The sequence below is a fragment of the Ochlerotatus camptorhynchus genome, unplaced genomic scaffold, assembly GCF_037179485.1.
Source record: "Ochlerotatus camptorhynchus isolate MF236.1 unplaced genomic scaffold, CSIRO-AGI_Acam_v1.1 ptg000244l, whole genome shotgun sequence".
Classification (NCBI taxonomy): domain Eukaryota; kingdom Metazoa; phylum Arthropoda; class Insecta; order Diptera; family Culicidae; genus Ochlerotatus; species Ochlerotatus camptorhynchus.
This window is the reverse complement of record NW_027040734.1, coordinates 3,521,110-3,537,085: the sequence shown is the minus strand read 5'-3', so window position 1 is coordinate 3,537,085 and position 15,976 is coordinate 3,521,110. Positions and strand designations below refer to the sequence as shown.

Here is a 15,976-nt window from a genome sequence, read left to right as displayed (position 1 = left end):
TTGAAATTATTTCATGAAAATTGCAGAAACCTTAAAAAAGTTTCGAGAAACTCAGGGAATTTCCGGAAACTTCAGCGAAACTTCGAGAGAATTTCTAGAACGCAATAAAAATTATATATCAAGTAGGGTTTTTGATCTAGTTCCCTCCCTTTGGCTAGTTTTGGCACCTTGCTGTTGGTGGGCGGGCTTAATTTCATGCTTTATAGTGGAGTGTTGGAGACGGTAGGTTTATGGCCGGCGTTTCTGACTCATGCCGCGATAGAATGGCGCCATGGGCAAGCAATGGGCATTACTAAGCTTCCCCTCTCTGGTTCATCAGAAAACCAAAAATCTAGTTCAGCAGTGATAGTATCACACTTGTTACTACTCCTTTGTTTGAGAGCCGCGTCGTAGTACGCTTGCGTATACGCACTGACGTTGGATGCGATACTGACGGGCTTTGCCGCATATCACCCTTATTTTATTTTTATTTTTTACGCAGATAGATTTATTTATTACTTAGGGAACAATGTTAAACGCCATTTTTGTACATGGTATTGTAACTAATCCCAAATTAAAATGAAGCACATATTTTAATTTGGGATAAGTGTTTGAACTATGGCTCGGGATTTCCACTGTGGCGTGCTTCTATTGTGACATACTCACTCATACGTATTTTTGTGGTGCGACATAGTGGAAGCGTGTGAGCATAGATGGAGCATATACCCTATATAATTTAAAAATCAGCTAGGAAACCAAACGAAAACCAAAACCAACAACCAAACCAAAGTGAAGCATTTTAGTCACTTGAGGGTGTCACCTGGGACGAACTAATATATAATAAATATAGATCAAAGTCAAATACAACTTGAAACACGTTTACAAGCACAAGTGCAGGTACTAAATAAAGCATGGGTTATGATTGATTAGGTGAATTAGAGATTTCAATTATTTATTAAATTAGACTAATGAGATATCATAATCAACAAACGAACTTAAATAAGAAAATGCAGAAAGTCTAATAACATTAGGTAGATTAACAAAACAATTATGATGCGGGGGTCCGCTTAGGGAGGCAACCAACCTTTAAAGTTGTATAATAAATTTTCCTATTTAGTCTTGAACTTCAATAATAAAACGCAAGCAAACCAATTTAACAAGAAGAGGAATAGTTTAGGAAATAAGTAAAAGTAGAGGTATGTGACAATTGATAACTTTTAATCTTTTGTAGGTATTGTTTTCCCCTGAGTTTATTGTACTCGATAACTATATTAATCTCTCAATACGCGAAATCTCTTATATATGCGGTTAAAGCATTTGAGTTAACTTATATTTTAGTGTTCAAGTACTTACATTTGTAAACAGCAGTCAATGTTAATCTATGAACTACGTGACTGTAAAATCGATCTTTTCTTATGTGGTATTGACGCATCCATGCATGTTTAACTTTTCACGGCTGTCGGAATCAACGCGCCTACGTCTACGGAGCTTACGCAGAAGTGATTCGCAATTCGGTAGAGCTTGCCAAAAGTGTTTTGAGTTTATGTAGTTTAGAATTTGTTCGGTACGGTCGCGAAATTTTGAAATGATTGATACGTGCGGTAAAATAACTAAATTTAAACATAGCTCTTACTATATCTAGTAGAATATCTATGAAAGAAACCAAAATTAATCAACTTGCCAACATAGGCTATCACATTTATTTTGGTGGCACTCTTTAAATGATAATAAGCCTTTTTTCTCGCTTCGGTTGTCTCGCACGGCATTCGGAATTCGAGCGGTTTTCGTAACTTACATAATTTAGATATTTCGTTCGAAACGGATTTACTTATTCAATCGGTTTACTACGCGGATGTATCTACGCGCACACGTCACAGCATTTTTTCTATAACTATCTTGAAACAATACATACGGAATCCAGTGTTCAAGCGGCCAATAAAGGCTAGTCCTTCTGCTGTATTGTCAAAGATAGAAGCAAAATTTATTCAAATGGGTCAAGTCTTGAAAATTAAGCTGTCACGCAGCTCCAGCTTGATACCCAATAAAAAAAAAATCTAGTACTATGTGTCATTTCTTAAAAACCCCTTAATAACCGACCTCTTCAATCCCTTCCTTTTCCCATGGCGTTCAAGTGGTCCGCATAGACTATTCAGCCATTACCCTTCCTTCATCCTCGGCTTTGTGGGTTAAAAATAGCCTTTTAAGTCTCTGAGTTTTATAAATTTATTTGTTACTGAAGATTAGTCCACTTTGGATGTATAAAGTTCATTGAGTGAATGAACATATCGTAAAAAAAAACTAAATGTTTGTATATTCCCTGGGACTTACAGATATTTTCAAGAAAAAATAAATTCCCTAAGGATTTGCGGTTTTCCAGGTTTTTCCAGTTAATAGGCACCCTGGCTAATACCGTGGGTTTGGTGATAAATTTTCTCTTGAATCTTGCCCTTTAAAGCTTCATATCGCAGGGCTGGTAGTAGGTAACTTTTTAGTGACTTTGTCACTATTTTTAAGTCAGTCACTAAAAAGTCACTTTTCAAACCAAAAAGTCACTAAAGTCACTATTTCCCTAAACAGTGTCTTTTTCACAACTAAAATAGAGTGAAATGGAAAAATATCAACAACATTTTTAAATTGAGTACTTGGGCACTAAGGAAGTTGTAAAAGAATTCTGGGATGATTTCTGAAGATACTTCCAAGAGAACTCTAAGGAGTTCGAAATAAATTCCGAGAAGAATTCCAATAGAATCGGCTTTTGAGGGTTCAATCTCAAAGGAATTCTGCGAAGAGTTTCAAGGGTATTCTGAGATGGATTTTTGTTTTGAGAATTCTGAGAAAATACCATGGGAATTCTGATGCGAATACGAATTGAATTTCCGATATAATTCAGGGGAAGTCCAAGATTATTCTAAGCAGAAATTTATGATATTTCTGATGTTACTTTCATGGAAATTCTAAGGAGAATTCAAGTAAATTCAAAATAGATTTATGAGAAGAACCTTCATGTAAATCCTGGAAGAATAATTAAAAAATCAAATATAATCTACTTTAACTAATTATGATTTATTAATTCATGCATGAAGTTATCGATTTACATAGTGGAGATAGACCTGTGCGCCGATCAAAATATTTTCGGCGGCGGCGTTGGTGAGTTTATTTTTAATGATCTAGAAAAAAAAATGCTTTCCAAATCAATCGCACATGGACAAAAAAAAATGCTACCCACGTTTGAGTTCAGATTAATCAAAATCGCTAAAACGTAGGTCACTCATAGTATGACTAAATTTTCCGACACTTTCCCGGCGAAAACTTCTCGAATATGGGGGAAATTTAAGAAAATTGTACACAAGTATCCCGAGCAAAGTCCAGCATCAAAATGACGGCATATTGCAATCAAGTTTTGATGTCAACATCAAACTGAAATCCTAATTTGATTTCAGTTTATGCAATTGACAAATTTTGTTTTCATTTTGCTGTACATTTGTTCTTCAAAAATATGTTGTTGCGGGTTTGATTTCATTGCCTTAGCATAATATCAAATTGAATACTTGTTTTGTTATCAACAGCAAATATTGATATCAAATTGAGTTTTCAGTTTGCTCTCACTGATAGCAGAAATAGTTTTCAATGTGATGTCACAGGAAGATTTTTTTACTCTCAAATTTGATATTTTAACCGTTAAAACGACCAAAACGACAGCAGCATCAAATTTAGATTTCAATTTCATCTCAGACTTTGCTCGGGATGTTTACTAGTAGATAGTCTAAATCCACAATCAGTTTTTCTCATATTCGAGAAGTTTTCCTCGGAAAAGCGTCGGAAAATTTACTCATTCTATGAGAGACCTACGTTTTGGTGAATTTGAGTAACCTGAACTAAAATATGAGTAACTTTTACTCAATTTTGAGCCATTTTCATGCGGATTTTGCTTATAAAAGTATGCTAAGTGCTTGTTAAAATTGCAGGGGGTGGAGTCGTATGGCATAGTGTTGCAACTCTTTTATGAAGTATAAGAAAAAGTACGTTATGTAGGAGTGGATAGTATTTAAACGCAATCTGTTGCATTACGTAACATTTTAATTGCCTTCTTGCCGCAAGATTATATTGGTTAGTTGCTAGTGTAGCCGTGTAAAATCGATTTGTTAATAAATTTCAACCACGAAATCAGCTGTCAAAGTGTTCGACTTGACAGTGGTTTGTTTTTTTTTTTTCAACCAGTAAAACGCTTGTATTAGTAAAACTGCTCAATAATACTAACGGTGGTAGAGAACTATATGGGCATTACGAATTCTTTCATTTATTGAGCATTACACGTTATTAATATGTTCATAGCGATAAATTACACTGGAGTCGTTTTTTACGCGGTTTTTTTTTACGTGGTTTTTTTTTTACTCGGTTAGTGCCGCTGAGTCGCAATTTACGCGGTACGTTTTTAACGATTTCTCGACAACGATACGATCTATCGACTTAATTCCAATCACATTATCCGTTTCAAGCTATAGGTAATCGAATGGCATACTTTTAAAAAAAAAATCACAATTTTTGGTGTAAATACAGAATTTTTTAGAATATGTCTATATGGACCATAGTATGCTGTAATAACGAATGGCATCAAAATCCGATTTATAAAAAAATATTTAAGCATATGAAAAATCAAAATCTCGGTAGTTTTTTTTACGCTGTTTTTGACGTAGGACTACGTCTTTGATTTCTATATGGGGGTACACTTTGTGAAAACCGAAAATGGAACATGTAACAAATTAAGAAAGATTTTGAACGTTAATAACTCAGCTTCCCCTGGTCCAATTTCAATAATTTTAACACCAATCGATCAGAAATATGGCTACGCATTGCTTCCGAATGTTGGTTTTCAACAAGAAACTATTGAAAAACTGGTAAATGTTCAGCATTGTCCAAAAGCGTCGAATTAACTAACAAATCCACCAATTACCTACATGCATATGCTGCTTCCCCAGCACAGTCGTCAGAGAGTAGTAAGTAGACGAAACAAATCGAAGTGGCATTCGCCTCCGATCCTCGGGCGCGGCGAATAGGGAGGATGGAATTGCGTAATATTTTACACACTCATCTCCATGTTCAGAACCAAACGCAAATTCTTCGAGATAACCACCATCCGTCGTCTGGCTCGCCGTGGCGGTGTCTGACGTATCTCCGGTTTGATTTACGAGGTGTGCTGAAGGTGTTTCTGAAAAATGAGATCTGTGATGCTGTCACCTACACTAAACACGCCAAGCGTAAGCGGCCATGGATGTCATCTACGTTTTTGAAGTGACTGAGACGCACTCTGTTTGGTTTCAGAGGTTAAATCATCACCAACATTAGAAACAAAACGGCTCTTTTCAGGGCCACCAAGCTTATTACAGTAAAGATTAGGAATAGAATACATCTGCCTGTTTGTCCATATTCAGAACCACCGACCACACAAAATGCTCATGTAATCAAACTGGAAGCAGGGATACAAATTGTTTTGATCAACCTTGATCAACTTTGAATCGCCACGGCCGGATATTTTCGATGGAAGAAGCAACAATCTAGCATCTAATTCGACGAAGACGGCAGGAAACATTTCTGGATCAACAATAGAATAGGGCCAATCAGCATTTGTAAACAAACCGTTCCAAAGCCTCACAAATCGAAGGCCGCTCACACAAACCAACACCAACATCTTGTAGGTAGAAGTTTCCCCTATCCGATGATGGTGTTGGTTTGTGTGGGTGGCCTTCGCTTTGTGAGTAAAGGGCTTTGGAACGGTTTGTTTACAAATGCTGATGGGCTCTTTTCTATTGTTGATCCAGATTTGTGAAGCCGAGTTATTTACGAAAGAGAGTGTCGATGAAGAGAATCGATCAATGTAGATAGGACCTATTGAAAAGTGACGCGAGATTTGTTTTCCGTACTGAGCTCCAATGCTACCGACGCCAGGGAGGCAGCTCCCAGAGATGTTATGCCTTAGAACATGCCGATGGCACCGACTGAGATTGGACCCAGGCCTGCTGGGGTGAGAGGTAATCACGCTAACCACCGGCGCTGATATCTATCACGGCGAATGAGAACGACCCAAATTTGAGTTTAGTTATCTCAGAAATAAGTGCAGGAACTCAGCGATGAGTAAATATTCTTCATGTTTACCCAGGTTTTTCCGGGATTTTCCAGGGAAAAATTCCCGAATTTGAGAAAAGTAAAGATTGGATTCACTCAGTTTATTGGTACTACTCCGAGACTGTTTTCCACAGGAAATCATGAGACAAATTTACTCATCGCTGAGTTCCTACACTTTTGGCGATTATGAGTGAACTAAACTCAAATTTGGGGCGTTCTCATTCGCCGTGTACGCAAAAAGAAAATAGCCAGTGTCGCTACTTGATAGCAAACTACTCATAATGGGAGGAGTCTTTGTAGCTTTTATACCACTTGGTTGCACATCATTCTGCTTTAACCTAAAAAGATATAAAGCAGCGCTGCTGTCTGAAATCAGCTCATTTTCGCTTCGGACGGCGTGGTCAGCAATAGTAGCAGTAGATCGTGGCAAAGGAGGTGCCAATCCTCATCGCAAATTCTTCGAGATAACCACCATCCGTCGTCTGGCTCGCCGTGGCAGTGTCTGACGTATCTCCGGTCTGATCTACGAGGTGTGCTGAAGGTGTTCGTGGAAAATGAGGTCCGTGATGCTGTCACCTACACTAAACAGGCCAAGCGTAAGTGGCCATGGATGTCCTCTTCAATAAAACGGCCCTTTTCAGGGCCATCAAGCTTACATCAGTAAAGAGTTGGAATAGAATTTATCTATGCTTGTTTGTCCATATTCAGAACCACAAGCCCCCAACGACCACACAAAAATGGAAGCAGGGGTGCAAGTGATTTTGATTGATTCTCGTAATCAACTTTCTTTTTTGAAAGAGATTACTACAAATTTGGATCGCCTACAATTCAAAACCGGAAAGAGTTGAGATAATAGATATTTCAGGCATAACATTTGATAACGTCACATAAGCATTTGTAAACAAACCTTCTAAGGCCCTTTACACGCGAACCAAAGTACGCTCACGCAAACCAACTACATCATCGCATAGGGGCAACTATCACCTTTCCGTAAGTGGTATTGGTTTGCGTGGGCGTACTTTAGTTCGCGTGTAAAGGGCCTTAGAAGGTTTGTTTACAAATGCTTATGTGACGTTATCAAATGTTATGCCTGATTTGATCAATTAAAAGAACTTAATGCTCTTCACATTTATTCCGTCCACTAGCGGTCCTACGTCAAGCTTCCGTTCGTGCCCCTAGGCACAGACCCTTCTTCTTTTTTTTACGCGGCACGTATCCCCCGCGTAAAAAGCGACTCCAGTGTATATGTTTTTATTACTTTGATACACGCATTGTAGTCATATATCTTTGTGTTTATGTTTTTGAAGATGATGTCTTTCGGATATACGTAGAATCCCGCACAACTTGTAAGAGATTTAAAAAAAAACTCAAATATCAACGTGTTCAGAGTTGGTTGGAAATGCCAACATGAAGCTAATTTATTAGCTAGAGAATGATCTTTAGAAGAGGGTAGGTGGATAGTTCCGTTAGAGTACGGCAGTATGAAAATTGAATAGAAGTTGAAAATTGAATAGAAGCTGAAAATACGCGGAGACTTGAAGTATGTCTTCAAGTCTACAGGCAAAAGATGTGCGTCCTCCTTTTGCTCATAACTGACTGCGGCTGTGGTATAGTTCTAGCGACGTTTCATCACTACCTAAAGCCCCACGTTGCGAGAGCATTTCCAGTCGATGGTGTGTTATAATGCAATTCTTCTTTACCCAACTATTGTGTTGCCCCTCTCGTCATGACCAACGTGGTTATCTCAGAGAGAAAGCAGAAGGGTGGTTGTTGGGACTTTAGGTAGTGATGAAACGTCGCTAGAACTATTCCACAGCCGCAGTCAGTTATGAGCAAAAGGAGGACGCACATCTTTTGCCTGTAGACTTGAAGAGGTTGCTGCAGCTTTCCACTGTTTGATTCATCTGGTATTTTCGTCGGATCGAGCGAAAGAAAGAGTCAGCTCGAGCTCGCTCATCGAGACGAAACCACTAAACTGAGATTCTTGACGTTTGATCAGCGGACCGAAACACTATCTCGAACAAGTGCGATCAGGAGGAAAAATAATGATTCATCCACGGGACTGACATCAAATGTTTCCACTATGAAATTTCACAAATTTTACAGTACCCTCTTTTTTATTATTATTATAGTCACTTTAACACTCTTGGGTTATTCGTGACTTGTCCGGGGGTGAGATTTGAACTCGTGACTTTGGCGTGAGAGGTATGGATGTTAACCACTACGCCGGGGTTGCCCCCAGTACCCTCTACCCTCTTAGCAAACTTTGCGGTGGTATTGCATATTTTACAGCTGTCGCTTACACCGCATGTGTTTGTTTTGCGTTGGTTGTAAGTGTGTGCTGATGTGCTAGATAGAGGAAGTGCGAACAAACGTCAAAAAACTAAATGACAATCGCTGCCTCATACACGCTAAATTGAGGTTGCTCAAAAATGAGACAGACGTATTCATTTTCATAACTACTTTTGAAACATGTAGTTGTGATTTGTGAATTTGAGTAACACTCAACAATAAATAAATAAAGGTGGATATAGAGTTTGAGTTTTCAGCCCATTTGTTGACTCATAAAAAAATGGCGTTGTGATAATGTAAAAATACGAAGTTTGCCTTTCCGTCGTAGAAGAAAATGGAGCAAATTGCAGCCGCCGTGGATTGTTTTGCATTCTGTTTGCTATAAAATAAATGGTTTATTAATCCTAAACAAAAAAAGAAAAAAAAAACGAATTGTTTGCCCATTTTTGAATTTTTGATTCATTATCCTATATTTTGGAGTTTGTGGGAATGAGTAGAAATAACTCATCAACAAATACATAGCCGTTTTACTCAAAATTCAGTTCTGGCAATGTTACTCAATTTAGAGTAGAGCATGCACACAAGTTCTAATTTCAACACGTTCAAGATGCATTTTACCGAAAAGATGTTACGGATTTATCATCGGCGTGACATAATTTTTTTCGGCGGCGTGAACCATTTTACTGCGACGCGCCGCCGGCTCAATTTCGTCGGCGGCGGCGTCGCATGAAAATCGTCGGCAGCGGCGGCGTGGCGCGGCAGCGCACAGGTTTAGTAGGAGATGCTTAACGTCAAATATCAGACTTAAAGTGAACATTTTATACGATAGATGAGGAGATGAAAGTATAGAGTTGAGTACGGTAGTGTGAAAATTGTATATAGAAAGCGAGCAAAGGACATTTTTAGGATGGTACGAATCAGGTATAGCTATCAGGTAGATGCTTACGTCAGATGGAGATTTGAGTGTGAAACAATTGATAGAACTGTTTCCGTACGTCGGAGGTACATGAGCAAATCGGCGATCATCATTACCAGTGTGGCGGGTGAAACACCCCTCACTATCCCTCATCAACGGATGAGTTTGGTAAAAGGGATACTGATTCGTACCTTTCTCAAAATTGTTTAAAGCTCGCTTTTTACTTTCTATATACAATTTTCACACTGCCGTATACTTTATTAAAATGTCCACTTTTAGTCTGATATTTGACGTTCAGCATCTCCAACTACGAAAATAATCTATTTCCAAGAATGTTGTCCGTTGTTCTGCAAAGAATTTCCAGAATGCAGTATTATTTTTGTTAAGCTTGTTTTAGAAACAAGTTTAAGAGGAGTGCAATAATTCTAAAAAAGTTCGTGAGATCATTCTGAAAAATAGATATGAAATATTCTTAGCGAATTATCAAAGTTATATAAAATTTTTAAAGATTTCAATGGCAGAATCAAATTCAAGATCTTCGAAAAAAAAAAATGCTATCGTTGCAATGATCTATTTAACCCTATTTGCTGGTTTATTATGGTTTATTGGTTTATACATTAATTTTTACGTATATCGCTCAACCAGTAACATTTAAAAAATCCGGAAATTGCACTTCAAATACTCTTAATAGGAGATTCCGTTGAGAGTTTCGATATAATAAGAGGAATTCATGAAATGTGATTTTAAGTTCCATGACAAAAACATTTTATTTCAATATTAAACCTTATTTGAGTTTCTGAGTCATCATATAAACACAGACAAACAGACATAACACATTTAATATTTCTCACTGTAAAACATCGTCGCTAAAACGTTACCGCCATCTGTTGAGTACACTGTGGTGGGTAGTACGCTGAATAGATGTCGGTAGTGTGTAAACGTCAAACGCAAAGGAATTGACTATGCGTGCCGCAGGTGGCGGTACTACCAACTAAGATACTCTTAAATTTACCGTTAAATGCGTGTTCGATGAACAACTTGCGAGTGTCTGCTTGTCTGTGATATAAATATAGCTATTGGTTACTTATTTATTATTCAAAAGCCACTATTTGGTCACTATTTCCGTAATTTTAGTCACTAAAGTCACTACTATTATATCGCATTAGCGCTACCATCCCTAATATTGTACATTAGTGTTTATAAGATACTAATTGAATAAGTCTAAAACATCAAACATTTATTTGGTGTGAAATCAGAACAACTACTTTTCGTCTCTTAGGTCACTTTTTAGTCACTTTTTTACAACTATAAGTCACCATTTGGTCACTTGTTTCTTCAACATGGTCACTAAAATCACTATGTTTGACAGCATTGGTCGCTACCAGCCCTGAACTAGCGACAGCACTATACCTACCGTCCATTTCACTAGTTCAAAAGTATCCCTACCATCCATTATGCCTTACGTCTGTTAAACTTAACGTCTGTATGCCTAACATACGAACTTATGCCTATGATACTTATGGCTAATGTCCCGCCAGCTACGTAAAACATTCTTGCAAAAAAAATCTAACCTACTTTTTCGGTCCTTTTACCAACAGGGTTGCCCCTTCTGTCGGGCGGAAATCAAGGGCACCGAGCAGATCGTGGTGGACGCGTTCGACCCTAGGCGACAGCACATCCGCAACTCGGCCCACGGCCGGCAGCAGCTGCAGCTGAACGACGACCACGACGACGACATTGAGGTACTGTGAGAACACACACACACACATACATACACGCATCAGCAAATCAACTGCTGCTGTCTCTTCTTTCTCTCTTTCACCCCTTCTTTGTCATTATTGCTCGCCTGAATTGCTACACTTAGCTTAGAGTGCTTCATTATAGTTTACTCCTCAACGTTTTTTTTTTTCGTTCATCGAAGAATCCCACAATCTAGCAACCCTGCATTCAAAAACTGTTCAATCACACACCGACAACGGTTGTTTTGTGTTTTATGTTTTTAGATTTTTGAAGTTTTACAAATTAAGGCATCCCCCCCCCCCATCCGATTTCAAAGCACGGGAATTCACCTAACTTTGGCATTCAAGTAGCATCGCATTAGATTCATTCCCTTGGAACCAGTAGATTTTCCATCCTCTTTTGTTTTTACTTTTTCCTGATGATTGTAAATTATAGACTTTTAGCTAAACAAAATACGGAAATGTTTATTACATTGTCGAATTGTGAGATGTGTTTTCATACATTAATGTTTAGTGATTTTTTTTAAGCTAGGTAGATAGAAACGTAAAGTAAACACAATTATTTATTCGTCAGCATCGAAGTTCTCAGCTCCCAAGCTCCGAAAATAAAAAAATAAATCCAGCTCAAAGTTTCCCCCAAATTAAAACAAAAAAAAAACACACAGATTCCAGTGATTTGCGATCTGATAACTTCTTCCAACCAGACTAAATTTTATTTTTTGAATTTCCCAAGTGTTGCCAAATTGTCTGTGAGAAAAATGCTTCCAATCCGAACACCGAAAAGAGCCTGGCTTATTATTGCTGAATCCAGAATCCAATTTCAATCTAAATTTACAATCGGAACAAGATTAAGAGGCTAACTTTTTTTTTTTGCATGAATTTGAGTGTGAAGCATTGTAGCAAACAAGCAAAAATCGCAAGCATCAGCAAAATTATTAGTTTGTAGAAATCTAGCGCGAAATTTCGAATAATGTGATTGTTGAATGAAACGTGAACAGAGAGTATAATTTTATCTAGTTACATTTATCAGTAGTTTTTAGATGATATGGAAAGAAGCGAAAGGGTGCACATAACGGAAAACTTTTGTAGCAAAAGATTGGATCAGTACGGATCGAAAAGCAAAAATCCGTGAAAAGATAATTGGATCAGCCATGGTTGTGCATGCTTTTGTTCACATAGGTTAGTCACGTAAGGGTTTGGCGGAATGAAAACAACGCTGCGCTGGAAGCGACTTAACTGCGCGTGGAGCCCATCATTCATATTATTTTTTTATATGAAACCATGTACATTTCATGATCTTCTGTTCTGTTTATTGAAAAAGTGCTTCATATTTGTTTTTTTTTTTCGTCTCCAATCATAGAGGAAATACTAGGTGTAGAAAACTCATTCCCGAAAAGACTTCTTAATCCATAAAGTACGAACAGATTAGTTCAATAATATTAGAGCAAAGAGAGAAAAACAAAACGATAATATACCCGTAAGATATTTATTGCTGTACTGGACAATAGACAACAGTGTGTACTCCCAAATAATGATGAGCGAAACTTCAATGCCTAGTATTAGTAGAAAAAAGAAGAAGAGAAACTGCAAAGCTATGCAAATATTTAGTAGCCGCAAGACAAATATACAACGAAACGGAAAATCTTTAAAAAAAATCATCATCGTTTTGAGTTTTATTTTCTTATCATAACCATTTAGTCTTCGCATTCACACCGCCACCAGGAAGCATGTTTTTTTTTTTCGATTGGAGTTGCAGTTTAGTTGATGTTTTTGGAACCATGTGCACAGTGTTGTCTTTGGAAAATTGCATGTTCTTGTTTTAATGTTTTATTTTCAGCTTTTTGGAATAACGAGAGATGACGATTTAACTTTGAACGGGGTTTTAATGTTAAGTCAAATAATTCGAAATGTCTTCAAAAATGGGAGTTCACCAATTTTGAACAATTTGCAAATCGTGCAGCAAAGCACTTTATGCTGATAGGGCGTGACTTTGCCAGTTTTTTTTAGCAGCCGAAAAAAATGGCAAATGGAATTGTTGTGCCATAAATTTGGCAACACTTGAACAAGTTCAATCGTGACGTGACTCAAAGCGAACATCAAAACAAACCTAGATCGGAGAAACGAAGCAATCATTTGATGAAGCCAGCGATCATAGTGGTGTACACACTTAGTTTTTTCTACCGAGCTCGGCTGTGCAAATCTCAGCAAAATAAGTTTCACTGAGATCTCAGCAAAAGTGACATTTGATTGCTGAGACTCGGATAATGCTTAGCTGAATCTCAGAAAACAAATGAAATGTTTGCTGAGATCTCAGTAAAACTTTTTTTGCCGAGATTTGCACAGCCGAACTCGGTAGAAAAAAAACTAAGTGTGTATGAAGATGTTGGAATTATAATTTTATTCATTCTCTGTCAAGCCATCAAGCTGAATAGACCTATTTAATAAACTGTTCTGGTTACTTGAATTACTTGTTTCACTGCTTAGAGCACCCGCACCAATGCGTTGCTATTCGGGCTGCTAGTTTGACAACTTTAGCCATTGCTATTTTAGTAAGCAACTTGTTTAGGCACCGGTCGTTGCTATCACGATTGCGAATTTACGTTTTCGGCTTTCACACCGATAGTTGCTAAACTTATCGTCGAACTTCGAACTGAATTTGATCGCAGAGTTTCGTGATTGTTTTTTTTTTCGACAATATTGATATACCTAACCACGAAGACCCGTAACGTGGGTAGATCACCTTTTCGTGGTACGTTATAGGATGTAAGATCTACACACTTAATCTAGCTCGGTAAAATCTCCAACAGCCTATTACCTCGGCATTTACTTTTGCTGATATCTCTGCAAAATATCTGTTTGTTAGCTGATATCTCAGCAAAATGTTATTTGTTAGCTGAGTCTCGGCAATTGTTTTACTGAATCTCAGCAAAATAAATTGCAGAACTGCTCGGCTGTTGGAATCTCGGCGAAAAAATTTAAGTGTGTACCACCGATTCCTAGTCTTGACTACTTCAAACTAGGGGAACAGGATTTTTCAGTAATCAAAGGAACACATCTTAGTCCTTGTTACTTTTTATGCCTTGTTGATAGTGATAAGTCCTCGGGTTGCCTGGACCAAGGATGATCTTGAAACAAGGAAAAATTGAGTTAGTTATTCTTCATATATGTGATTCCTAATCTTCTATTCGTTGTTCCCTAGTTAAGACTATGGTTCTGATGCATGGTCATTATCGGTGTCATTGCTTATTTTTGTTGCTAAGGAATCCAATTTTGACTGACAAAGGGGCGTGCCTTTGGAGGGTGTTCCAACTCCGAAGGGTATAAATAGCGGAACCTTTCAATTAGAATCAATTGCTTGCGATGAAGGCAAGAATGACAACTGTAAAAAAATCGAATACTTCATCATTTCTCAATAGTGATGGAGTAATACGACATGTACTAAACTAAGGACACGGGATATACTACAATACATCAAATTACTGGTCGCAGTAGTGTTATGTCCCGAACAGAGGAAAAAAAAAACACGAAGACTGAAGATTGGAGGTTAAGATTCAACTACATACCCAGGTACTCAAGAAACGGTCCTCGGGAAGATCCGAATATCCCAGCGATTTTTTATTAAATCACTTGTTGTGATGCTACATGAATGAATTTGAATCTGGGACCAGCATGCGCTCACTGGTGGTCACGAAACTGTCTTCTGGGAGATCTGGAACATCCATAAAAGTGGTCAATTAGTAAAAATGATCGAAACATCGATCTTCGTATGCTCATCTTATAAAAGTTGCGCACCAAAATGCCCATCTGGATTACTAGATTACATATTTTAGCTTGTGAATGTACCATGCTCGGTTGGTCGAATTTAATACGGTAGATCTATTATCATCAGAAAAAATTGAAACCTTTAAGAAGTTCTGATTTATAGAAATGTGGGGAAGTTAAAAGATCTTTAAGAGTAACTTTCGACAGCTCCAGGGCAATCTAATAGATTTCAGGAAAATTTACTTCAGCCAAGATCAAGAGCTTCAGGGAAGTTCCATTAAATGCTGGAAAATTTAAGCTTAAAGACCTATGAGTAAGGCACGTGAACTTCCAGGGTGTCTACTACCTTAAAAAACATGAAAAACCGGGAATTTACAGGGAATTTTATTTTTTCTGGAAAAACCTGGAATATTCAGGGAATTTTGGTTCCACTCAGGGAATTTTCCAATTATCACTTCATTCGTAATTCAATAGAAGTTTTTCGTCCAGTTTCTTGAAACGTTTAAGGACACTGAACTTGACAAGCATCTGACAGCTAAGACAACGTGTGCGAACGAGACAAGTTTATTCAGAGAGTCTTGTCACGCTCGCTCTTCACTGATTTGTATGTGGAGGATTAAAATCGTCGTAAAAAGGAAACAGCCGAAAAAGAGAGACTGGCAACCGTCAAAAGGAAGCATACGAAGCATGTATTGTATAAGAATAAGCATGCCAGACAGCAGGTCTGAGAGCCTACATAGATTTTTTTTTAGCTTCAGAGAGGGTGGGAGATCTACTGAGAAATTTTTTGAGCTTCAAGGTAGTTCGTAGATCTTGAGAACAGAACTACAAACAAATTAAAAGTAATTAACAGAAATTCATAAAAACAAAATCACAAGAGATCTGTAGATCTTCAGATAAATGTTCAAAGAAATTTTCAAAACTTCAAGCAAGCAAAAATAATTTCAAATCGATTTGTAAAACTATAAGCGAAATTTTGCAAATCTTCAGGGAAATTCGCATAACTTCAGACAAGTCCAAGAATCTACAGTGAAATATAAAGTATTTCACAGAAGTTTGGGGGTCCTCGAAACATTATTCAACATCAGAAAAGTTCATAGATCTTCAGAACAAAGCTACAGAACTTTGAAAAAAAAATACAGGACTTCTGAAAAAATCACAAGAATCT

General features: G+C 37.6%; 1 protein-coding gene across 1 annotated transcript in view; it reads left to right on the top strand.

Annotated features, from left to right (window-relative positions):
* Positions 1–15,976, top strand: part of Cbl (E3 ubiquitin-protein ligase CBL) — a 253,881-nt gene that overhangs the window by 217,873 nt on the left and 20,032 nt on the right. The window contains exon 7 of the mRNA XM_065226080.1: positions 10,906–11,049. Within this exon, the coding sequence (XP_065082152.1) occupies positions 10,906–11,049 (144 nt within the window). The remainder of the gene's footprint in view (positions 1–10,905; positions 11,050–15,976) is intronic.